This window comes from Pelophylax lessonae, assembly GCF_965119305.1.
Source record: "Pelophylax lessonae genome assembly, chromosome: 2".
NCBI lineage: Eukaryota > Metazoa > Chordata > Amphibia > Anura > Ranidae > Pelophylax > Pelophylax lessonae.
This window is the reverse complement of record NC_138769.1, coordinates 358,284,186-358,310,544: the sequence shown is the minus strand read 5'-3', so window position 1 is coordinate 358,310,544 and position 26,359 is coordinate 358,284,186. Positions and strand designations below refer to the sequence as shown.

General features: G+C 42.0%; 1 protein-coding gene across 2 annotated transcripts in view; it reads right to left on the bottom strand.

The window, feature by feature from the left end:
* The window catches only part of MAN1C1 (mannosidase alpha class 1C member 1), a 190,435-nt gene that overhangs the window by 65,183 nt on the left and 98,893 nt on the right, over positions 1-26,359 (bottom strand). For both annotated transcript variants that reach the window (XR_014224989.1, XM_082248373.1), the window contains exons 5-6: positions 24,011-24,091; positions 14,943-15,037 (exon numbers count right to left, since the gene is read on the bottom strand). Coding sequence is in view for 1 of the 2 variants with exons in the window: in XM_082248373.1 (XP_082104499.1) it covers positions 14,943-15,037; positions 24,011-24,091 (176 nt within the window). In the remaining variant the exon portion in view is untranslated. The remainder of the gene's footprint in view (positions 1-14,942; positions 15,038-24,010; positions 24,092-26,359) is intronic.

Below are 26,359 nucleotides of genomic sequence, written 5' to 3'. Positions count from 1 at the left end.
ATGGCCATGATTATCATGAAGAGCAGCCAGAACTCTCTCCCTGTATTTAGCTGGTAAGAACAGCTGCCACTTCTCCTCCAGATCTTCAGATGGGCCTCTTCGGTAGGCCACCCCTTCTCGGATCTGTAACCGGGTCCACTCTCTATGCAACAGACGGTCCCCCTGAGGAGAGTCGGTTAGAAGCAACTCAGGGCGCTGGATCTCCAAGGCTTCCAAAAGAAGTTTTCCCAGAGGGTCTTCCAGCTGCTCCTTCCTCAAGTCCCTTTTTGACAGCCGGGGTAAATCTTCCCCTTCAACCTGGGTCACCCTGCAATAGTATTTGGGTACTCCGACAGCCGAAACCCCAATCTCTTCGGCTCTTGATCCTCCTCTGGATCGAAGTTCAGTTCCCTGATATAGGGCACGCACCCCTTCTGGAGCCAAATGGGTCCATTCTTCATCAGGTTTGTGTGGTGCATGCAACCTTCTGGATAGGGCATCTGCATCCCTGTTCCCGATTCCTGGCCGATACTTCAGGCTGAAGTTGAAGCTAGAGAGGGCAGCCAACCATCTGTGTCCTGTTGCATCCAGCTTGGCTGTAGTCAACAGATAGGTAAGGGGATTATTATCCGTCTTGACAATGAATTCAGCTCCGTACAGGTAATCTTTCAGTTTGTCGACCACTGCCCACTTTAAGGCCAGGAATTCAAGTTTGTGGGTAGGATAATTCCTTTCAGCAGGTAGTAGACTCCTGCTCACGTAGGCTACGGGTCGCAGGTGGCCCTCATGTTCCTGGTAGAGTACCCCACCCAGCCCATCTCGGCTGGCATCGACATGTAGTTCATATGGTTTCGTGGGGTCTGCGTAGGCCAACACAGGGGCAGTGGTTAGATTCTTTTTCAACTGAATGAAAGCCCCTTCACATTCTGGGGTCCACTGATCCTGGATGGACTCCTTGGCCTTCCGGGGTCCCATGGTGGACTTCACTGGCTTGACCAGTTCAGGAACGTCATCTTCTTCGTTCTTTAGTAACTCATTGAGGGGTCGGGCAATCTTGGCAAACCCCTCTACAAACCTCCTGCAATAGGAGCAAAAACCCAGGAATGACCGAAGTTCGGTCACATTTGTAGGTCTCGGCCAGGAGGCGACAGCATCCAGCTTGTCCGGGTCGGTGGCCACCCCTTCTTCAGACACGATGTGGCCCAGGTAATGGACCGAGGACTGATAGAATTGGCACTTCTCAGGAGAAAGTTTCAGGCCTTCTTCATGTAGCCTCTTCAGGACCTTTTCCAACCTCTCCTCGTGTTCTTCCAAAGTTCTGCCAAACACGATAACATCATCCAAGTATACCAGTACCTCTATCAAATTCATATCTCCAACGGTCCTTTCCATCAGCCTTTGGAAGGTAGCAGGGGCCCCTGACAACCCCTGAGGCATGCGATTGAACTCAAAGAACCCCACAGGGGTGATGAAGGCTGTCTTCTCCCGATCTTCAGGGTGCATGGGGATCTGATAATACCCACTCTTTAAGTCCATCACACTGAACCACTTCGCCCCTGACAAGCTCTGTAGGGCGTCTTCGATTCGAGGAGTGGTATACTGGTCTGGGATGGTTCTTCTGTTCAGGGTTCGGTAGTCGATACAAAGCCTCAGAGATCCGTTTTTCTTCCGGACTACCACTATCGGAGAAGCATATGGGCTCCTGGATTCTCGAATAACCCCAGTCTTCTTGAGTTCCGCCAGCTGCTGACGTAGATCTTCTAAGTCACCTAAGGGAACTCGCCGGACTCTTTCTCGGAAAGGTTTGTCCTCACTCAGGCGGATCTTATGAGTGGCACTCCTGGCGCATCCCACGTCGAACTCATCCCTAGAAAATATTCCTCGCCATCGAGCAAGTTGTGCCTTGGCCCTCTTCACCCATTCTGGTGGGAGGGCAGCGTTTCCAGAGCAGAGCTCTTCTATAACATCTTCACCCCTTCCCTCCTCTTTAAGATTAGATGGGACAACTGGGGTAGCCGGGTTAACTTGGCCCAACAGCACTCTGGCCGGTACCTTCACCGGTGTAGTAGAGGTGTTTCTGACACTAACTAAAACCCTTCCATGGTTTTTCTGTAACACCTTCAAAGGGATCACTTCAGGGATTACTTCTATCCCTCTCTCCTCTTCCTGTGGACCTGATTCAAAGATGATAAAAGGGCCCGGCTGTTTCCATGTGAGTTTAACGGAAGCTTTCAGACAAGCCACCTCTCCTGGCTGCAAGACCTTTTCCGTTCTGTCCAACTTCCAGAGTCTTCCAACTCCTTCTGCAGGAGTCTCTTGCTCCAATACTAATCGTTGATAGGCCTGCCGTAGCATGGGGTGAATCCTTGGCGCTGGAGCATCCTGTCCCTGGACCAGTTGTGTTAGGAGGCGCCTTACTAGGTCAGTGTTGGTCCCTACGATGAGAGAGCTTTTGTTGGCCCCTGGCGGACGAGGACAGACCACCGCTAGGGTGTCGAAGGTTTCAGCTTCACCAGCCACTGATGGGTCAAAGGTCAACTTGATTGGCAGATACCCGTCATAGGGAAAACTTTGAGTCCCGATACCCCATATCTCCAGATCTTCCAACTTCTGCAGAGGTAGATGGGTAAGGTGTTTATCATAGAAGTCTCTATACAGAAGAGTCACTTGGGCCCCAGTGTCAAGGAGGGCTCTTGTGTAAATTCCTTCTACCTGGACAGAGACTACAGGGGAAGGCCCGACCAAGTTAGTTGGGAATTCTCTTGAAGTGGCCTTGTTGTCTGATTCAGTTCTCTGCACCCAGGCTCTTTTCTTTTTTTTTCTTCTGGACTTCAGTCCCCTCTGGGCCCGGTGTGCATTGATTTTCCTCCTCTCAGTAGCCTGGAGTATAGAACTAGGGGCGTTGTACCTGGATCTGACTCCCTGACTCAGATTCCCTGAATCATTGAGTCTCTTGGATTCCCTTGAAACTGGCGGGCACCCGGTCGACTCCTTCACGGGTGCCCTCTGAAGTCTTTCCGCTGGCTTGCGAGGTTCTGAGGCGACATTTCCTGGGCTGGGACATACTCCTCTAACATGTCCTACTCCCCCACAGTTGAAACAAGTTAGCGATCTCCTAGGTCTCGGTTCCGGGTCTACTCTAAGGTTAGAAGGTTTATCCGGCTTCTCTGACGCGTTCCCATCAGGTAGAGTAGATGCCTGACTAGTCAGGATGGACACCATTTCTATCAACTGGGACACCTGGGTCTTTAGGAGTTCAACTTGCGAGTCACTTTCTTTTGCACTTATCACTCTGACACGAGCAGTTGAGTCAAACTGCCGACTCTTCCTTTTGTTGTCCAACATGACCTCTTCTTCTCTGACCATTCGGATCAGGTCAGGGTATTCCAGAATGCCACCATCTTGGCGAGTTCGCAACAGTATGGCAATGGGATCTAAGGGTTGAGCCCCTCTCAGCACCTGCCGTGCACGAGTCTCATCTACCTTCCGGGGGTCTATCCCTTTCTTTAACAAGATGTGGTGGATGATCTTATCTAGGCGTCTAATAAATTCGGACAACTTCTCTTCCTCTTCTTGGTAACAGTGGTCTAACTGGTAAAGAAGTTCAGCCACGTTCTCCGTCCGACCAAATACATCTTGTAGAATGTCTAGATAATCCTGTGCAGTGCAGTTCTTTTTGCTTAGCTTGAGATTACGTACGGCCTCTAGTGCAGGTCCCTTTAAACTTTCTGTGATTCTCTGTTTCTTGTGCTGTTCTGGTACCTCCCACTCTTCCAAAGCCTGAGTGGCGGTATCTAACCACTCTTCAAACCCATCTTCTGTTGAAGGCACAGGCTGTTTCCCAGAGAATGTCCTGAGCTTCCTATATCCAGTCATCAGATAGTTTGGGGAGTCCTTACTACATTTTGCTACGATTTCCCCGAGAACAGCACACAGTTCTGAGCTAAAGGTAGACAAAGGTGGTGACTCTGGACTCCCTTCTTGGACACCTTTTTCTTTGCTGGATCCCCCAGGAGTGGTGGATGAGGGACCTTCAGTAAGGACTTCTGGATGTATTAAGAAAAGTTCTGTTTGGTCAGTAGTCTTTACACTGGTTCCCTTAAAGTAATCAGGGACCCCCTTCCTCCACTCACACAATGCATACGTGTGTGGAACGGTGGTGTCTGTCTTTATGTCAGTCACCCAGAATTTCCTGTCTGTGGACAGTGCCCTTAAAACTGGGAGGAGTTTTTCCTCAGTCCAGACCTCTCCCTTGATTTCAACCACCAGGCCATTTTCCACTACGACATTCTCTTCCCTGCACCACTCGGCTGCAGCGGTAGGATCCATTTCTGCGTTGAGGGGGATTCTGTGGCTGAGAGGGTTGTGTTGCAGGACTGTAGATGATCCCGGACGAGCCCCCACGTGTAGCACCACCCCCGCAGGAGCTGCTGATTAGATTATTGGGTCTACGTCCTGCCTAACAACCCACAGAATTGGCTCGAACCCTCCCTAGGCACAACTGACCCAGAATAGGACTGGAATACCAAATGGCTACACAGATTGGAATATAACACTTCAATAAATAATAATGACCTGTTACCTCTCTCCAGCTGCAGTCCTTCTGGGTAATACAAGGTGACCACACACAAGCTTGCTTTTAAACAGGAAAGTTATTTACTATAAATCAAATAAACAGTTTCGATACAGTAAAATATGACTTTGTAAAAGGATATACTGATTAATTAATCAAAGATAAGATAAATACTGTGATATCACTCCTCAAGGGCACATTAATTGTTTCAGGAAATGTCTCAGAGCCTATAGGACCACCATCTTAATCACTATTATACTTTTGGAAATAAGGCTCAGCATTCAGTTAGACACAGTACCAGAATGTCAGACCTATCTGAGTCCGCTGTTTCTTCTCTATATCTTCGCTAGCAACGTTGGTGCACTCGCGATTTGTAATCCACATTGAGGATGGGTGATCAATAGAGAGAATGGCAGCAAACAGTTAGTAATCACCGCGGGGTGTCTGTGCAGGATTGGCGGTAAAACTTCTGTGAGAGATGTACTGGGCCACCTGGTATATTGCCTTCTACTACTCTAAGGCTAATCCTGACTAAAGTTACTTCTTTGATAGATAGAGTCAGTTTTTTTGGGCAGGTGCCCTCTCACCAACAGGACTGTCTCCCAGGAAGCCTCCGCTGCGGTCTCAGTCTCCGGCCTCTGTCACCAGCCGCGCTAGGTATTTGGGGTGGATGAGTCTGGTCTCTGTAGAACATCGATGGGACCTCCAGGAGGGATCCTCTACTGGAGATGAAACACTGCAACTTAGTCACTTAAGGCCCAGGAGTTTCGGCCTAGCATGCAGCATCAGCCCACAGTGCTGGCATCCTGCTTGTCTCACTGTGTCTTTCCCAAGAGAGTGAGCCTGGCTCCTCCCTTCCTTTATAAAGCTTCCCCCAGAAGGCTGTGCGGTGCAGCAGTGCACCCTGGTACTCTCAAAGCACTATGGGCGATGAAGACTGCTCAACTTCCTGAAAGGAAAATAACATCAAAAGAAATTCCATAGCCGCTGCAATGTGTCCTTTTGGCCACTAGATGGAGCCGGGTTCCTCTCAAATGTCAAGCAGCAGTCTTTTAGAACTTGTATAATGGAAGACCCCGCTACACATATATATATGTGTGTGTATATATATATATACTGTATATATAATGTATATATATATATATATATATATATATATATATATATATATATATATATACATATATTTACATAAAAAGTACAGTAAAACTGCAGGAAAGGGCACTGGGGGGCAATGTAATGTGATTTTTTTTTTATTTTGAATGGTATCAGTGTGTTTGGTGTGTTTTACATTCGAATTTGCCGCCGGTTCCACCCCCCGGCGGACGTCACGTCGCCGGAGACGGAAGCCGGGGCTCGCAGACGATCGGGAGGAAGCTCCGCCGCCGCATACCGCCCGCATTCTTCGCTGGATCCCGGAGAAAAGGTAAGTAAAACCTCTACCAGGATCCAGCGATCTTCCTAGCGCTCCCCCGAGTGTGGATCGGGATTTCCGCTTTTGGCTCTAAAATCTAACCCCGAGTCACGCTCGGGAATACCGCTAGGAGGGTTAAGGACCACAACATAAAGGAGTATACAATGTACGGTTAACAGCAAACACATACACACAAACACACACATCATAGGTTGAACTGGATGGACTGATGTCTTTTTTCAATCTCACTAACTATGTAACTATGTAGCAGAGATGCACCTTGGAGCACAAATGCAAGGGCAAGGACTGCAATGCATCAGGTGATAGACATAGTCAGGTGTGCAGCATCATCACTGTGCGACACCCAGGCAGCAGGCAAGTGATGATGCAATCAGAGTTTAAAAGAGACAGCAGTCTGCACATGTCCAAGATGGCTGCCAACAGGAGGGCAAGGTAAGACCTTGACAGAACCTCCTTTTCTCAGGTCCCCTGCTGGAGATCCTGGCCCCTCCTCTCTGTCAAGTGCTCCCACTGGAAGCTGCTTCCCATGGGGGCACTTGCTCACTTCTGAGCCCCACTGCTGCATTAGTTAAAACAGACATCAAGACTCGGCCCTGTCCCCGCACCCTCCTCACTTGCTTTGATTGACAGCACTGGGAGTCAATGGCTCCTGGTGCCCCAGCAAAGTCAGTGACACCCGGAAGTGAGGGGAGAGAGGAGCTGCATGTCCACAGCGCTGGTTCGAATGGGGTTCAGGTAAGTAAAAGGGGGGGGGTGAGGGGGGATGCTGATGCCTAAACATTTTTTACCTTAACACTAAGAATGCATTAAGGTAAAGAATGTTTAGGTTTTACAACCATTTTAAATAATTTCATTCTTGGAGTACCTTATGCTCTTAAAATCGTAGCAATTTAAGAGAGGAAAATTACACAGGATCCAAAGAGGAAAGCAAAGGACACAGATTTCTTTGAAGGTAACCACATGGTAAATTTCTTGTTGTCATTAGAAGTAATGGTTCGCCACATAGCTATTTGTATATTGCTTCTATGGCTTGTTGATCTCTTTCATCTTTCTGTCTACTTCATGCATTTCTGATGATCATTTTCTTCATTGCCTATTGCCTCTCTCTCTGTTTCTGCTGGTGGCTCACTGATTTTTGGTATTACTGGCTATTATCCTTGTTACAATTTGTGTTTTTGTGTATGCTAAAAAATCTGCAGTAATTACACAGACACATCTGAAAACAGTCACTCGAGGAAGGAAGTCTGCGGCTTCTGAAACTAATGAGGTGTTGTCAGAAAACTAAGCTGATGAGGTGTCACAAAACTTGTGCATGCAGAACATCATTGTCAGATCAGCCTGCATTAGGAACATTGTGCAATGGTAGATTTACCCACAGCAAATCTGAATCTGAATGTGAAACAGTATCTGCCAAATTGTCCTATGACTTCTGGCACTTTTTGTTTACAAGTTTAAATCAGTATTGTTTGCTAGAAAATTACTTGTAACCCCCAAACATTATACATTTTTTTAACAGAGACCCTAGGGAATAAATTTGCGATTGTTGCAATTTTTTATGTCACACGATATTTGCACAGCAGTTTTGAAAAAACAATTTTTGGGAAAAAATACACTTTAATTAATAAAATAAAAAAACACAATACATAGTTACATAGTAGTTGAGGTTGAATAAAGACAATAGTCCATCCAGTTCAACATGTGTAGGTGTGTGTGACCGTAATCATCTCCCATACCCCCTTATGTTCTGATTCTTGAGATGTATGTCCAAGAGTCTTTTGAAAGTAGCCATACTTCCCGCAGAAACTATCTCTTGTGGTAGAGAATTCCACAATCTTGTAGCCCTAACAGTAAAGAACCCCCTGCGTTGCCTGAGGTTAAAATGCTTCTCATCTAATCGTATTGTATGTCCTCGCGTCCTCATGCAATCCTTGTGACTGAAAAGCTTTTTTTCTATGCTGAGATCACCACTGAGGTATTTGTAAATTGCTGTCATGTCCCCTCTCAGACGTCTCTTCTTCAGGGAGAATAAATTAAGCGATTGTAGACGCTCTTCATAGTTAAGGTCCTCCAATCCCCTAATTAGTTTAGTTGCCCTTCTTTGGACTCTCTCCAGCTCTACCACATCCGTCCTGAGGACTGGCGACCAGAACTAGACAGAATACTCCAGATGCGGTTGGACCAGAGTTTTATAAAGTGAAAGGATTATAGTTTTATCTCTGGAATACATCCCCTTCTTTATGCATGCTAATATTCGGCCGGCTTTGGCAGCTGCCACTTGATATTGCACACCATTGCCTAGTCTATCCTCTACCAAGACTCCCAGATCTTTCTCCATTTTTGATTCCCCCAAAGGTTCCCCCCCTAAAGTGTATTGTGCTTTTATGTTTTTAGTCCCCAAGTGCAAAACCTTACACTTCTCCACATTAAACCTCATTTGCCATGTCGTTGCCCACTCTGCTATTTTGTTCAGGTCATTCTGTAAGATATCTGCCTCATGCTGTGCAGTTATTGCCTTGCCCAATTTTGTGTCATCTGCAAAAACTGATATAGAACTACTGATCCCGTCCTTAATGCTGTTTATGAATAAATTGAACAGGGTTGGTCCCAGGACTGAGCCTTGGGGGACCTCACTTACCACCCCAGACCAGTCTGAGTATTCGCTATTTATTACCACCCTTTGGACATGCCCTTTTAGCCAGTTCTGTATCCAAGAGCAAACCTTGTGGTCGATGCCTGAAGACCTTATTTTATAAATTAAGCGCTTGGGGGGAACTGTATCAAACGCCTTAGCAAAATTCAGGTACACCACATGCACTGGTCTCCCCCTGTCTAGCTCACAGCTCACCTCCTCGTAGAATGTTAACAGATTGGTTTGACAAGAACGCCCATTTGTAAACCCGTGCTGATTACTGCTGATGATGTTGTTGTCTTTAGAAAACTCTACGTTATAGTCCCTTATCATCCCCTCCAGAAGTTTACATACTATCGATGTCAGGCTGACCGGCCTATAATTTCCTGGGACATGCCTCTGCCCTTTTTTGAAAATCGGTATCACATTAGCTTTCCTCCAATCCCCTGGTACATTTCCTGTCATAATAATGTCAGTAAAGAGCAGGAACAGTGGTCTAGATATAGTTTTATTAAGTTCTTTGAGTACTCTCGGATGTACTCCATTCGGGGCCTAGTGATTTATTTGTGTTAATTTTATCCAGCCTTTCCCTGATTTCATCCTCTGTTAGCCATAGTGGCAAGTCCTGTGAATTATTGCTGACCATACAGTAATGGTCAGTGTACCCCTCCTTTTCATGTGTAAAGATGGAGGAGAAAAAAGCATTAAGCACGGTTGCCTTCTCTTACTTACCTCAACTTTTTTCTAAATGTGAAAGATGATGTTACGCTGAGTACATAGATGCCTAACATGTCACATTTTAAAATTGTGCATGCTCGTGGAATAGCGGCAAACTATGGTACTATAAAAACTCCATAGGCGATGCTTTAAATGCCTTTACAGATTACCTGCTTAGAGTTACAGAGGAGGTGTAGCACTAGAATTATTGCTTTCACTCTAACGTTTGCAGTTATACCTCACATGTGTGGTGCGAATAGCATGTACATATGCATGCACGACTTACGTATGTGTTTTTTTCTTATTTATTTTAATTTTTATTTTTACACTCTCCCTTTTTTTTATCACTTTTATTCCAATTACAAGCAATGCAAACATCCCTTGTAATAGAAATAAGGATGACAAGTCTTTTTTATGGAGAGATCTGGGGTCAAAAAGACCCCAAATCTCTTCTTTACCTTTAAAAGTAAAAGATTTAAAAAAAACATTTTTTTGATCTTTTGCTTAAAAAACAAACAAACTTGTTCACTTCCAGCCTGGACCGGAAGTGACGTCATGATGTTGCTCTGGTCCTCCAAAGCCATAGAGGTGATCAAAGCGGATCTACTCTTTGATCGCCTGTGTGGACAGCTGGCGGCACTATTGGATCTAACCAGTTGAAACGGTAAGCCTGAGAAACACCAGTATTTGGGGGAGGGGGGTTCTTCTGAAAGCGTTCCAGCAGTTCATGAGCTGCTTGGACCGCTTTCATGAGAAAGCAAGCCACCGGCTGTAAAAAAAACAATACTGAGGTGTTATGGCTGATATCTTCAGCCATAATCCCGGTAAACCATTTGCAAACGGCAATGTAAATATACGTATTGCGGTCGGCAATTGGCTAAAGAAAGCAGACAGGTAACTGTGAAAATAAGCCTAGAGTTCCTCATAAACATGATTAGTATGCAATATTTTATATTTACCTGAGAGAAAAAAATTATATATTTACAAATGTTCAATTACAATTTTACATATTCTAGTCTGTTTCTGAACTGAAATTAGACTGCACGGAAGGGAAATGTAAAATAATCCATCTAGGCCAAATAGAAATAAGCACATGCATATTGTAACACTGTTCACAGAAGCTAGGTAATGAAAGATAACTAAATTGTAAGGTATAAAGACAAACCTCAAAACAATCCCGAAGATTTAACCAAATGACTACTGAAAGACCGAAGTGTTGAATAGTCAGAAACTAACCTCACCTAAATCTAGCCATACCCTGTATGAATTTCAGTTCCTAAGGAACCAGGCAAAATTTGCTCAGTGGGTGGCCCTTTTGGCCTTCTCCTGACAGACATCTCTCAATTGAAAAGGTATAGGAACTGGGTAGAAAATTGTCAGAAAAAAAGCAACTTAGATGCAGCAGCAGTTTTCAGGTATTTTCAGGTTCTTTTTGGGGATTCAGGGTAGTTTTTGGACAATACAATAGGTACAGTGGGACCCCATTCCATCTGCACTGTATGGTGTGGATGGAGGAATTTCTGGTAGAACTAGGATATGGCCAGAATTGGAGACAAAAGGAAAGCTTGTTTTTTTTTCCATTGTATATGGTTGTACTTAGTCAGTATTTGCTGTTTTTAATTAGTATATATTATTATTTCCTCTAGGGTTTAACCACTTCAATACAGGGCTCTTTCACCCCCTTCCTGCCCAGGCCAATTTTCAGCTTTTAGCGCTGTTGCATTTTGAATGACAATTGCGCGGTCATGCAACACTGTACCTAAACCAAATTTATGTCATTTTTTTACCACAAATAGAGCTTTCTTTTGGTGGTATTTGATCACCGCAAGGTTTTTTCTTTTTTGCTAAACAAATAAAAAAAAGACCAAAAAGTTTGAAAAAAAAAAAAGTTTATACAATTTTATAAATAGATAAGTTTTTTCCTGCACTGATGAGCACTGATGAGGCTGCACTGACAGGCACTGATGAGGAAGCACTGATGGGGTGGCACTGATGGGGTGGCACTAATATGCGGCACTGATAGGCAGCACTGATAGGCAGCACTGATGGGCACTGATATGTGGCACTGATAGGTAGCACTGATATGCAGCATTGGTGGGCACTGATAGGTGGCACTGCTGTGCACTTATAGGCGGCATTGACGGACACTGATAGGTGGCACTGATGGGCACTGATAGGCGGCACTGATGGGCACTGATAGGCGGCACTGATGGGCACTGATAGGCGGCACTGATCGGCTCTGATGGGCACTAATGGGCACTGATAGGAAGCACTTGTGGGCAATAATGGGCACTGGTGGGCGGCACTGATAGATGGCAATGATGGGCACTGGTGGGCAGCACTGATGGGGAGGGCACTGGCAGGCAGCACTGATGGGGAGGGCACTGGCAGGCTCCCTGAGCCCTGATTGCCATCCCTGGTGGCCATGGTGGGCATCCCTGGGGTCATGGGTGGGCATCCCTGGTGGTTCTAGTGGCACCCCCCCGGGGGTCTGCACTGGTAATCAATAATTTGATTACCAGTGCAGACCCCCCCCTGTCAGGAGAGTCGCAGATCGGCTCTCTTCTACTCGTGCCCTTCGGAGCGCATTGTCCTGCCGCCGTCATATGACGTCCGGTCACGATAATGCAACCACTTTCCCGCCGTCAATCGCCTATAGGGCGGGAAGTGCTTAAACAGGGGTTAAAAAAAGGATGGTGGCTAGAAATAGATGTACCATAATAGGGGTGCTTTGAGTCCAGGGGCTTCTGCTGACACTGGTTATTATGTAGGAGAGTACTCTGCAAAAGCACTAGTGCCTAGAAAAAGACAGGCTCAATTCACTAAGCTATGATAGCCTATAATTGTTAATTATTTATTTATACTTTTTGAGCAATGAGAAATAATTAGAACTGAAAAAAACAGGTTGAAAATGATCATCATACTAAAAAAGCACATACTTCATTGCTTAGTAATTTAAGCATAATGCACATTCATTCACCCTTCTGTTTGTCACACAAAGGCACAAAAGAGTGTTGCAGGAAAGAGACAAAATGAAAGAGAAGAGCAGAACAGCAGTTGTTAAAAGAAAGAGAAGAGGAAGTTCAGGGAAGGTGTAAGGGACACTGAGATAGTCAGGGATCTGTCCTGGACCTCACCTGCAGGAATATGTCTGCCTGGTCACAGGTAGAAATATGAGCGGTCAAATTTGAAGGTCATTTTTGTCCAGTCCAGCTGGGTGTGTATAACCTATCCAGGGTTGCCATACTTTTTTCATATTTACCCAATAAGAAAACCATAAATATTTTTTTTCATTAATGAATGAGTGTGTTTTTAACCTCCCAAGAAATGTATGGTTGGAAATTTTCCAGGCTTGGTTGTTGTTTGCTTTGTTTCACTAAATCTATACCTAATGTTACCAATGTTTTATGTAGCATGGTAAGATGAGTGCTGATGAAAGGACATTGAGGAAAGTGGAAACAAGGATCTTGGCATTATTATAAAATTGTATATTGACCCGTACAGTGTTTGAATCAAAACATCTGGTGAGTCTCAGTGTGCTAAAGGGGAAGGTGTGGAATCACTGAAGAGCACCATTTTTGCATGATTAGGAGAGGAGCACAGTTTGGGAATCTCGGATAGATCCCTATCAACACTGTTGGCTGTCTTTACATGTGTTGGGCTGTTTATTATTTTTGGTTTGTATTGCATGTTTTTAATACTTAGAAATTGTTGGTTTATATAGTTTAAGATACACCTATAGTATCTCACAAAATGAGTATACCCCTCACATTTTTGTAAATATTATATTATATCTTTTCATGTGACAACGCTGAAGAAATGACACTTTGCTACAATGTAAAGTAGTGAGTGTACAGCTTGTATAACAGTGTAAATTTGCAGTCCCTTCAAAATAACTCAACACACAGCCATTTATGTCTAAACTGCTGGCAACAAAATTGATTACACCCCTAAGTGGAAATGTCCAAATTGGGCCCAATTAGCCATTTTCCCTCTCCGTTGTCATTTGACTCGTTAGTGTTACAAGGTCTCAGCTGTGAATGGGGAGCAGGTGAGTTAATGCTAACATGCTCAGCATCATATCCAAAGATTGTCTTTGGGTAATAGATGTATGAGTGCTGCCAGCATTGCTGCAGAGGTTGAAGGGGTGGGGGGTCAGCCTGTCAGTGCTCAGACCATACGCTGCTTACTGCATCAAATTGGTTTGCATGGCTGTCGTCCCAGAAGGAAACCTCTTCTAAAGATGATGGATGCACAAGAAAGCCCGCAAACAGTTTGCTGAACATAAGCAGACTAAGGACATGGATTACTGGAACCATGTTCTGTGGTCTGATGAGACCAAGATAAACTTATTTGGTTCAGATGGTGTCAACCGTGTGTCACGGCAACCAGTTGAGGAGTACAAAGACAAGTGTGTCTTGCCTACAGTTCAGCATGGTGGTGGGAGTGTCATGGTCTGGGGCTGCATGAGGGGAGCTACAGTTCATTGAGGGAACCATGAATGCCAACATGTACTGTGACATACGGAAGCAGAGCATGATCCCCTCCCTTCGGAGGCTGGGCCACAGGGCAGTATTCCAACATGATAATTAACCCAAACACACCTCCAAGATGACCACTGCCTTGCTAAAGAAGCTGTGGGTAAAGGTGATGTCTCCAGACCTAAACCTTATTGAGCATCTGTGGGGCATCCTCAAATGCAAAGTGGAGGAGCGCAAGGCCTCTAACTTCCACCAGCTCTGTGATGTTGTCATGTAAATGTGGAAGAGGACTCCAGTGGCAACCTGTGAAGCTCTGGTGAACTCCATGCCCAAGAGGGTTAAGGCAGCACTGGAAAAATAATGGTGGCCACACAAAATTTTGACACTTTGGGCCCAATTTGAACATTTCCACTTAGGGGTGTACTAACTTTTGTTGCCTGTGGTTTAGATATTAATGGCTGTGTGTTGAGATATTTTGAGGGGACAGCAAATTTACACTGGTATACAAGCTGTACACTCACTACTTTACATTGTAGCAAAGAGTCATTTCTTCAGTGTTGTCACATGAAGAGATATAACTAAATATTTACAAAAATGTGAGGGGTGTACTCACTTTTGTGAGATACTGTATATCAGGGACACACATTGATACCTAGCACCCATACACTATTTTACATTTGGTTCACAGATCTGTGCAATAGCACTAGTGATTTTATGATATTGCAGCAGGGGTATCATAGCTACTTATAGACACATCCTTGGTGCAGTGATTATAAAGTAACAGCATGATAAGAGGCCCTTGTATGAGCTTCTAGAGGGGAGATGTGGAGTAAACCTTTCATTATACATGCCCAAGACTTTGCTTACTGTTCTCTCTTCCATAAAGATCGTATGAGGGTTTAATATTTGAGTTTCTGGATGTGGTGAAGGAATAAAGGGAGGAGATCAGGCCAGGTGTGTATGGGTCTGAGTAACATCGACATTTAAATTCAGTGAGGTTTGGTATGAGATTTTCATTTTTTATACAAGATTCTACGTAATGTCTACTGGTGGCTTAATTTCCTATTGGTTTTAAAAAAAATAGTACTTTAATAGATAAGCCAGTCTAGTAACAGAAATCTTTCTTACTTTCCAAGGTTGATAATACCACGTGGAATCCCAGTAGGTGTGCTAAATGCTGGTAACAGCTTCTTCCCAAGGCCTATTGCTTTTTGTCTGAAAACCTGAAAACAAGAAAACCATATACACTATTTAGTATGGATACATACATAATGCAGTCAAAGTTTCAGAGTATTGTAGTTTTACACCAACATATATGCAAAACACAAACAAATTATTATATAGCTTACTAATATAGTGTATGATGGACGTCTTTCCAACTTGAAACAACCTCCTCTAGATTTACCAGTATAAGGCAAGGGCATACCTACATAATCCTTTAATTTATAGCTGACCCTTAACTACACATTTTTTAGTGAATCTAAATTATATTTTACATTGTTCTATTGTTTTATATTGTTATGCATGGCCAGTTTTAAATTTCATTTTTATGGTTTATAGTAGTTTTTTGGCACCTAGAAATTCTGTATGTAATATAACCTTCCTTTCTGACACATAGCTAACTCCAGTTTGCGTGTCCAAACACCTTTCAACCACAAATGCTGAAAACATGAGTACCAATGTAAGTAAAATACCCTGAGGTTGCTGACATAGGTGTGTCTAATCTACATCTCTTGTGATTTTAAAATTGAGCATGGCGTGTCTTTATTAAATGGGTTTGGACTAAACCAAGGTTTTTACATAAGCCTGAACTCCTTCTGTGCTATTAAATTTTGAGATGAGATTTATTGCTTGTGCTTATTTCCCATGATCATACTCATTGGTTATGTCATGCTGAGACGCCTAGTATTTTCTCTCCATTTATCATTCAGCACATAACACATGTAGTAAAAAGCATCATAATTACCTTATGTGATATGCATGATATACTTAACTTTTAGTTTGAATATATTACAAAAGAATATAATATCTCCTGCTTGGAATTAAAGGGTTGATTTATTAAGGCAAAATAGGCTTTTCTCTTTGCAAGGAAATTTTCCCAAGAGCTTAATAAATTCTGCAATGCCAACTTCTCTCCTGTTCCAGCCGCCATGGCGTTGGCATTTTAGGATTTCGTTCTACCATACCCCTGGCTCTAAATTCAGTCCATCCTATTAATCCTTCCACCCCTGGCTATTGCGGCCTTTTTTCTTTATGGGGATATTGCTACCGTTATGTCCTTGGCTGGGCTTTACTCGGTGATACATTAATCAAGGTGTAACCTCTAGGTGATTGATAACGAAATCTTCTACAAGCTAGCCCTACTAAGCTGACTGTAGAGATGTTACCCATACCCTATCTAAAACTTTGAAGCTATTTTGAAGCCTGTTCTCGCCACTTGTGGCAAATATACCCATAGATACCCTTTGCTGAATTGTGTTTGTTTACAAACTCTCCTGTTCTTACGCAACTGTCCCTGGGGGGACCTACTTGAGCCCCTATGTCCGCCCCCAGACTGTACATGTTAGGGATGGAATAAGCACCGCCATATAAATGTGTCTGTACCCTCACAATCTAATGGTCCTGAAATAGCTATTGTATAGTGAACTGCATTGATCACTGGTGGGACAAGAGCACCTGGATGATATGTGTCAGTGTTTGGTGACATGACTATCACTTTTGTCCAGTTTCTTTTTGTGGGGTACACATATTATAGGAGTGATTCCTTTCTCCCCTAATAGGTTAGGTTTTCCTTAGCCTAACCCTTTTTATGCTTTTGTATATGTTTAAAAGTGTTGTTTTTTTTATTTCTTTTATATAACCAACTTGTAGATGTGTGAACTTGTGATGTCTCATATTGTGACTGAAAAGTCCAATTATGCTCACAGGATATATCCATGTGAGATATTTTCTCTCTAGATTTTTTAGGATGTTGGCTCGCTAGAAAGCTGATTTTTTTGATAGGAAAAAATAATACAGATACCACTTTCAGGGTCCAAAACACCAGTGTGTGATAATACCTGGTGAACTGCTGTGTCCAAGAACATGTTTGATCTTTGATACTGCTTTGGGCTTCTTTGCCCATAGACAGGCAGAGATTTGTCCTTTCACCAAAATAAGGCGCTTAAGCATTTGGAAGTACTTGTACTACTCTGGACTCTTATAACGTTTATCTGCTCTGCTGCTGTGTCTACTCAGGAGAGACTCATTATACACTAGTCAGTTTATGAATACAGTCAGGGCCGGGACAATGGGTGAGCATGAGGGCTGGCTGCCCTGGGCGCAATGGTTTATTGCAGGGATGTGGGCGCCCTGACCCTAACATTTTAGGAAAAGGGGGCACATTTTGGCATCTTTGCCCTGGGTGCTGGGTGGCTTTGTCCTGGCACTAAATATATTTAAGAAACATTCTGTAGAAACAGTTGCATCTACAGTTCCTTATTGTCACCAGAAAAACAATAAACATTTCTCACTGGGCACCAAACACAAGATTTGAGTTTGTGTGAGTACTTTCAAGTCTATTCAGTTCCTACAACACAGCACAAGCAAAATATCTATCTCACTGGGAGTTCCTGGCCCATCTCCCTGCCAGGACTATTAGTTTCTTGTTCTGCTATTTGCTTGATGTCATGTTAATGTAAACACTTCCACACTTTTTGAGTAAATGACGAAGAACAAGTCTATAGACCTAGCGATATGACATTAAACAAACTTTGTTTTCTGCATACTCATTTCTGGTCAGTGATTCAGAAAGTACTGAGTTCAGGGGCAATAATGTAAGAAGAATTTTCAGAACAAAGTCCAAAATGGCAGTTGACATCAGAACAGGTTTCCTTTGGTACAATATAAAATATAGCAAAATGACCCTGGCTATTTTTTGCAGTTTTTTCTCTTCCTATTCTTATTAACGTTCTTGCCTACTCACATTCTCTCTCTCTGCTACCACTCTACTTGTAACCAAAAAAGCCACAGGCTTACCACACCATGAGGAATCTGCTACACATCTCACTCTGGACAAGAGTGGGACATACATTGTAGGCTTGCTTGTTTGGCTTTCTTCTTGTACAATGGAATTCTATTGCTTTCTAAGCAATTTGAGCAGTGGCGGCTGGTAAAAACAATGTTTTGGGGGGGGGGCAAACAAACCCCTTCAGGTCCTTACCTGCAAATAGAGCCTCCATCCTGGGATGTCAAACCCCCCCTGATACCCCGCGGCTTCCGGTGAGAAACCGGAAGTGACATGATGGCAAATTTTGATTCGCTAAAAGTCAAAATTGGGAGGGTTCAGAGCACAGGTACAATGTAAAACAAGTCAATTAGAGTCCCAGGCTCTAATCATGTGCTTGTTAAACATTGACGGAGCTTATAGACTTCTATTAGTCTGGCGCCGGGCAGTGCGCTGCACACACATACTTTATACATAAATCATAATATGACTAACATTTTTTAACTTTAAGATGTTAAAAAATGTTAGTCATATTATTATTTATTTAAAAATAAATAATTCTATGAATCGCTTTGCTATTGGTCAAAACTTTGGGAGGGGGGGGGGGAGGGGGCGGCACCCCTGTGCCCCTTATTGATCTAGCGCCACTGAATTTGAGAAAACATTTATTACGCCCTTACAAACTTGCCACAATCTACTATTTTCTATGTTCCTTACTGTATACTGTATTTGTCTACTATACCCAGTGCTTTTTCTTTGATTTTATTATTTTATATTAATCTTTTAACAAAAGCTTGCCTTATCATATAAATGAAAAAAGAATAAAAACTCTTTAGCGTCAAACTACAAATTAAGTTGTATTGAAACTGTGCTTTTTTTTCTTTCAAAAATATAAACAATTTAGTCAAACAAAAATACATTATAGTAACTTGTATGCACATAATGCAGAACATGATTTTCACCATTTAGGCTTTGATTAATTTAATCTCTAGTTTGTGAATTAGTCATTTGAGACATTTCTCTTGAGGTTTTTGTGATTAACATTTCATGATCACATGTATTCTCTGCAATCAGCTGTGTTAAGAAGTTACTTGGAAAGTGCGTACAAAAATAGCATAGATTTCCGCCACTAGATTATTAAACAGATGATTTCTCGTTTAAATCTGTCCTTTTATGCTGTGGTATTTATAAATATGCATAATATAAATGGCAAATAACATTGGTGCCAAAATCATTGCCAATGACGTTCCTTTTAAAAGTAACATAAAAGCCTCCTGCTGCTATTACAAATAGTCTTTCAACAATAGGATGAATCTAGACAAGCAGGACCCATTTTTCTTTACTGAAGCCTATTATGTATAGATGCTAAATTCTTCCCCTGAGTGGGCTTGGCCAAAGAATGCCTGGAAAGGTCAGGGAATACATAAAGATATACAGTTGTTACCCGTAAAGAGAAGGATTTATCCAAGGTCATCTTTATGCCTGTAAGCACATTTATAAGAGCTATTACAGGGTAGTCTTGCTCTGACTGCCACAAAGTTTCAATTGAGTTTATCATGCCTGGTTTGATATCATATCTAACAATTTTGATGTTCCTTCACCCCCTTGGGGGAACTAAAACACACAATTCCCATTAACTGAATTTACAATTTATCAGATCAGGCTTGGGTGCAGGCAGTATCTTTGACATGTTGGAAATAGAGGATTACATCTGATTAATTGTAACAAAGGAATACATTTGCATAACTGTAGCACTGCATTAAAATGATCCAAACATTTCTAAAATCAAAACAAATAGCTTAAAAATGAATGAGAATGAAAAATGATTATCTAAAATGTCACCAAATTACTAAATATGTCTATGCCTGCTTGCTTTATGGCCTCAAAGTAGATATAAAAATAAAATCAATAAACAAAAAAACTTAAAAACAAATTAAACAATAAAATGAACAGAAGGAAATTCCTTGTTATCGTGTTATTTATGTAATCATAAAATGAAAAGTAATATATTTACAGAAGTGTGCATAGAAGTCTATTGAAAGCTTTGAGTACCATGATGGCTGAATTGAACCTTAAACGTTTAACTGAAGGTTACTTTGTCTGTCTTGCATTTTATCAGTACTTTACAAAAGTTTTTTACTGAATAAATAATATGTCTGCTTGTAAATTTACAATTCTTCAGATTTTTTTTTTTTTAATATAAATTAAATTGAAAGTGTGGGCATACCCTGGCTCAATTATCCACATTATACAAAAATAGGAGAAAATTGAAGTGTGTAGAGATAGAGCCGAGCTAACATTTGTCAAAAGGTCCAACAGATACCAGCTAATATTATCTCAACCTTAGCGAAGCCAGCTACAGTAGAGCAAAGCGTTCAGCTCAAAAAAAAACAAAAACACACCCTCATCTGACTCCAGTAAAGAAAGGATGATTGTTAGGCCGGGACTTCAGAGAAGGTGTTAGTAGATACTCACACCTTATGAAATGTTTTAGGGAAACCTCAAGATTGGTAAGGGGTCTTAAAAAGTGGAAGAACCAAATTGATCAGATATTTCCAGAAATCTAAGGTAAGGGCAATAGGGGACTTCCGATGAAACACAATTGCTTTCCTTGCATAGAGCAAAAGAAGACCCAAAAGGGTTCTAGATGCTTTGGTAAAGACCAAAGAGTCGACCAACCCCAGCAGGCAAACATCCACAGGCAGCAGAACCTTAAAATAACCTTGGTAAAAGAGGAGGTAAAGGTTAGAAGAGCGGACCAAGAGGTCTGTATCTGAGGACATGTCCAAACACGTGGATGTAGTCCACCGAGGCTGCCATACACCTCTAGCAAGTGAAAGTCACAAAAGGATTTATCTTATGCAGTCTTGTTGGAATAAGAAAAATCCTATGTAGAACCTTGAATTGTATAATTCTGTCTTTAGCAGAGACACAAAGACCAATTGAAGAAAGGGGTATTCTCACATATCCATCCAATCCTCATTGTCCAGCCCTGGAACATCTGCCCACCATTTAGAACATTAAGCCCATCCTGAACAGAAGGTAGTGCAGCCTTGTAGATGTTAGATAACGGTCTACTTAGAGTTTCATCTCTTAAGGCTGGTAGATAGACACAGTTAGGCTTTTTCATTCAACCCAGTGGGCACAACAAAATAAAAACTGAGGAGCTCCCTGTACTAACTATGCAATGTTAGTACAGCAAACTCCCTACTGGACTATTGTCTTCTGACAAGGTGACTGCCATCCCACCAGAACACATTGCTGCAAGCGCTAATTGGATGTCAATCAGCTGCTGATTTTCCAGCACGCCCATTCAACAGAAGCCAGACAGGCTGCTGTACACACTGGCCGATACCGCCCGATATCTGGTCAGTGTGTACCAGCATTTAGGAGAGATTTCATCACTGTAGGAGCAAGAACAATAAGCAACACTCCAAGCAGAGTATGGAAGGCATGATACAGGAACCAAAACAGGTATGCATTTGTAAGTTGCAAGTTGCTATTTTAATCTTTAAAAGGACTTTACAAGGCCACCCCACAGATGTGATTGAGATATTTGACACCCCATGCAGCTCATAGAGTTGGGAGAGAGATGAAAAGAATTCAGAGAGCCTGGAGTTCAACCAAAGAGGAGTATGAGGAGACATATGCCTAATGGCAGTAGGCCATACGGGTTGCAAGGCTGTCCAGGTTTTGAGAACAACTTTCATTGGAGGTTATCGGGTAATGTACAGTAGTTGGACCTCGCTAGGGGAGATCTCTTAGAACCTCATAGCAGCTCAAGCAGGCAGCTTCCAGGACCACTGAGGTATTAGAGGTTTCAGACATCAGCCAGTTGTAAACATGTGAGAGTAAGGCAGCAAGAAATGATTTATAAATATCAGGGAAAGCTAATCCACCCTGTGCCTAGGGCCTTTAAAGCACAGCTAACTTAAATCTAGGATGTCCTGGGCCCCATAGAAAAGAGGTGACAGGCAAATTGAATAGTTTAAAATATTTTTTAGGGATCCAAATAGAGTAGAGCTTCAGGATGTAATGTATGACAGGAAGGACCTTCATCTTATGTAGATTGATTCTCCCTATAAGGGATAGGGGCAAATTATGCCATGCTTTCAACTTAGACTTCATACTCTGTAATAATGCTTCAAATTCAGTCTGCAAAAAAACAAAGATATCAGGTGAACACCTAGATTAAGATTATTCGTCCATCGCAGGGGGAGATCAGGGTCACTAGCCAGACGTGCCCTGAGGTCAATAGGAATAATTTGGGATTTATCCCAGTTCACAACCTGGAGTAATCCGAGAACCTTGAAAGGAAATGAAAGGCCTCTTTAGGAGAGGGTCCTGGATCCCTAAGAAAGAGGATAAGATCATCAACATGCATTGCCAATTTTCCTTCTAGAGGGCCAAATTTCATCCCTGCCTCCAAAGCAGAACATCTAAGGTTCATGGCAATGGGCTCCATCATTAGAGTAAACAGGGCTGGTGATAGAGGATACCCCCTTGCCTCAGGCCTCTCTCAAGAGGAGAGGACACCCCCTAACTTTACTTGGCTGTCGAAGATTTTTACAATAGTTCAATCCACTTGCGGAAGCCTTGGCCAAAGCCCATAACCTCTACAACGGAAGATAAATCCAACCGACAAAGCAAAAAGCTTTTTTTGATAGCCAAAGATACCAACACTCTAGTAGTCGAGTCGACTGAAGGTAATTGTAGATGTGTAAAGACTCTACGGAGACTAACAACAGTTGACTTCCCAGGCATAAAGCCAGTGTGTTCAATATGAATTAGGGAAGAAAAGGACCCACATCAACTCATTAGCTTGAGTTTTTGTCAGACTCTTTAAATCACAATTTAACAAGGAGATAGGTTTGTACTATGTACAACCTAATGGGTCTTTCCCCTTGCTTGGGAATCAAGCCAATATGCGCTTACAACATAGGTGGTGGTAATTCCATGCAGTCTGTGTAATCAGCATATACACTTTGAAGCTTAGGGGCCAAGTTTGGAGCATACATAATTCTCCAGACTTAGCATAAAGTATATGTGAACCCTCACCCATTCAGATTAAAATTGAAATTAAAGGCAAAATGTTTGTTTATACATAAAAAAACATCATAAATACCTTTTTTTCCTTTTTTGGACATGATCAGATACTCTCTATTCTCAGTATCATAAGGAGCTCAGAGAGCTAGGGAAGGAGAAACAATATCACACTGGTCTTTCCAGTGAATGGCTGTCCAGGGGGGGGTCAGCACAGGTCTAATCATTGTAGTACAACAGGCTGAGTTTTCAGCACAAACATATTCAAAGATACCACACTGGCTCATCCACAATAATCCAGGGGTGCCTGCAATTAGGGGTTCCCCAAACCCACATACCCTATCACCATACACCTAATAATTTAGGTAGGTAAGACAAAAAACATACAAAAAAAGGGAGGATGGGAGGGATTCTCTCACCAGAAGTCATATAGCAACACACAGGTATTAATTAGGGTGTAATTTATTATGAAAAATTGATACAAAATCCATTATCACATTAAACCTTCACAGAACACATAAAAAAATTACAACGTTGTCAATAAAAACAAGTGACATAGGGGAATAGGTAGCTGCTCATACTTTACCTATCCATTTCACACATACACAACACCCACCATGAATACAAAAAAAGTTCAATGCATTAATTGTAGGTTGGTTGGAGGTCTAATTAAGTATAAATTAAATCAATTAATAAATTACACCCTAATTAATACCTGTGTCCCTATATGACTTCTGGTGAGGGAATCCCTCCCATCCCCTCTTTTTTTGTATGAGTTTTCAGCACAGCCAGAAAACTGACCATGCTGCGCTCCCATGCCTAGTGTGGTCAGTTTGTATTAGGAAAGCAGATGGACTGGCAGGAACACCAGGTATTTCCCACAAAGGAAGCAATACAAAAAGAACAGGATACTTTTTCATACAAGTACATAGTACAGCAGACACATTTTAGGAATATGAAATGTTGGGGTAATATATTCTTTAAACTTCCCAAGTCTCTGCACATAGCTCTAATCCACCTAAAAGCAGTGTATATTTATTTCGCAAATCTGTTTTGGTATCTTTCCCTGTGCCCTTTTCAGTAATAAGCACTGGATGTATCAGAGTTATGATTTTTCATTTTATAGATAGAAATAATTGACCATAAACACACAGATTTGTACACCTACCTCTTTCCCTGACAGGTAGTAAGCAGAAAGCAGTCCTCCAATGTAACGAATGTTAACTTCAAACAAAGAGGCCTCACCATTCTAATAATTAAAAAATATATATAGTGAACTAATGGTAAATTACTCATTTACTTTGCAAATTATAACCAATCAAAAGCAAGGAAACTAACAGTATTTTTGCTTGCACATGATTAGATGATGGAAGTCAGAAAAGTTAAAAAAAAAATTCCCCTGTTAAAATAAATTTCACTTTACTTAATAAACAGCCTATTTTTCCAGTGAATTAACCCAATAGTGTTCACTAATAGACTTGTTTCAGGGTACAGATTAATTTATCCAAACATTTCAAAAGTGAATAATAGTGAATATGGGCCTGATTCATAGTACGGCGAATTGGCGTTTCGGCGTGATTTTGCGAAGCGGCGATTATTTAAGTCTGAAATTGGCATTCAAAGAACGGCGGGCGGAAAATAGCGCCTAGTGTGAGATTCATTAAGATGCAATATGGTCAGAGCGCGACTTAAAACCACGCCAGCTAAAAGCTCGACTAAAGTTTAGCCAAATTTTCCCCTGTACCCCCAAAAATCCCAAATCACTGTGGAAGGTGTGGAAGTCAATTTGGAGATGACTTGCGTTTAAAAAATCTCAAAAACTGACTTAGAAAGAGAGATATCTGCGAAAGTGTGGAAAGGTTAAACAGCTCCTCCAGCCGCGAGCTGCGAACTCGCGAATGTGCGCATGCGCAACGTCAAATTGGCTCAAAAAATTTCGCCAGCGCGATTTTGGGTCAATTTTTTTTTGAATACCGCTTGCAAATCCGCTGTCTCGCCCATAGAAAATGGCAAAAACCGGCGGAATTGGAAAAACATGCACACTTCCAACAAGGGATCCTTTAGTAAACACCATCACATTCCATACACCTTTCCTGCTAACTCCGAAATCATAGCAGTCAAATCTACAGTGTTTATATAGAACCTCCACATTCTCTGAAAAAACCCACAAAATATTACATTGGGGAATTGGTCGTCAGATAGAAAAAAAATAGATGTAAAACATATTTCAAAGAAAGATTATTAGCATTTCACACATATCAAGGAAATGTCACAATTTTGACAATATTTTATGTGTTTCCAAAGAATGTTTTTAGAAATATATTGCAAATACTACCTTTTCTTCCATATGGGTATGGCCAAGTGTTACCATTTTACTACACATTTAACTGAAGGTATATATATATATATCCCTTATACTTGGCTAATTAGCAAAGTATGCCCAACAAACAAATAGAGCTTTAGCTCACAATATTGCTACATATTGACTTTATGGGGCATCTTTTGTATTTTGTTCATGTCTTTGGATTAAAAGTTTGCTGATACACATGCCTTTTTCAAACATGAACAAAATTAATGATGTCAACATTTGGAGGATTGGAGATATCCAAGTGTTGCCCATACAGAGGGCACCTTCCGGATTCGAACTTACAAACCTACAGCAGGAAGGCAGACTCCCTAATCATTGTGCTATTTCTCAGTGAGCGTTGGGTGTTTTCCTCATGCCGTCAAAATGCTCACATGGGAACAGGGGCCATTGAACTGAATAGGATTGGATTTTTTGCCTGTTTTGGGAGCTGATCCTTGAGCTGGACAAATCCCCCTCAAACGCCCCCAAACGGGCTACGTTCACATGTACGTGTTTGTGGTCTGTTTTTGGGGCTTTTGTAGGTGATTTCATATAACAATGCCTGCCCAAAAAATGCATGTCAAAACGCCTGGGAAAACGCCAGCCAAAATGCACATAAGAACGCCTGATATAATTGCCACGCCAAATTTAGGGATGTTCATGAGTGATGAGTCAGATTGTTGGCTTACATATCTGGTCAATCGTCACAATCTCACTTCTCAAATCCCAAAAGGTGTGTTTCAATTGTTTCCCTAAATATATATTTCTCTCTCTCTCACGTAATTGTATATATATGTATGTATTCCTGTATCTAAACATTCTAAATAATGACTAGCAAACTTCAAGAGAGAATTTTTTCAATTCACATATACTATACACACCTACATACATTTCTATTCCTCATTTCTATTTCCCTTGTTTTGGCAACTGAGCATGCTCCAAAACACACAGGATACACACAGTTAATTTTTGGACTGGGCGTTACCATTCTGGGTGTGTTTGCTTGGATTATATATAGCTCACTCAGACATCAGGAAAGATTTGACCTACGAAGAGGTCCAATATATTTGTGTGTCACATGTTTTATGGGTAACATTTTTGGCCCTTTGTTATTTATGGAGGTGAGATTTGGCTGTGTTGTGTGTTGACTCTCTGTAAGTATTTATTGCT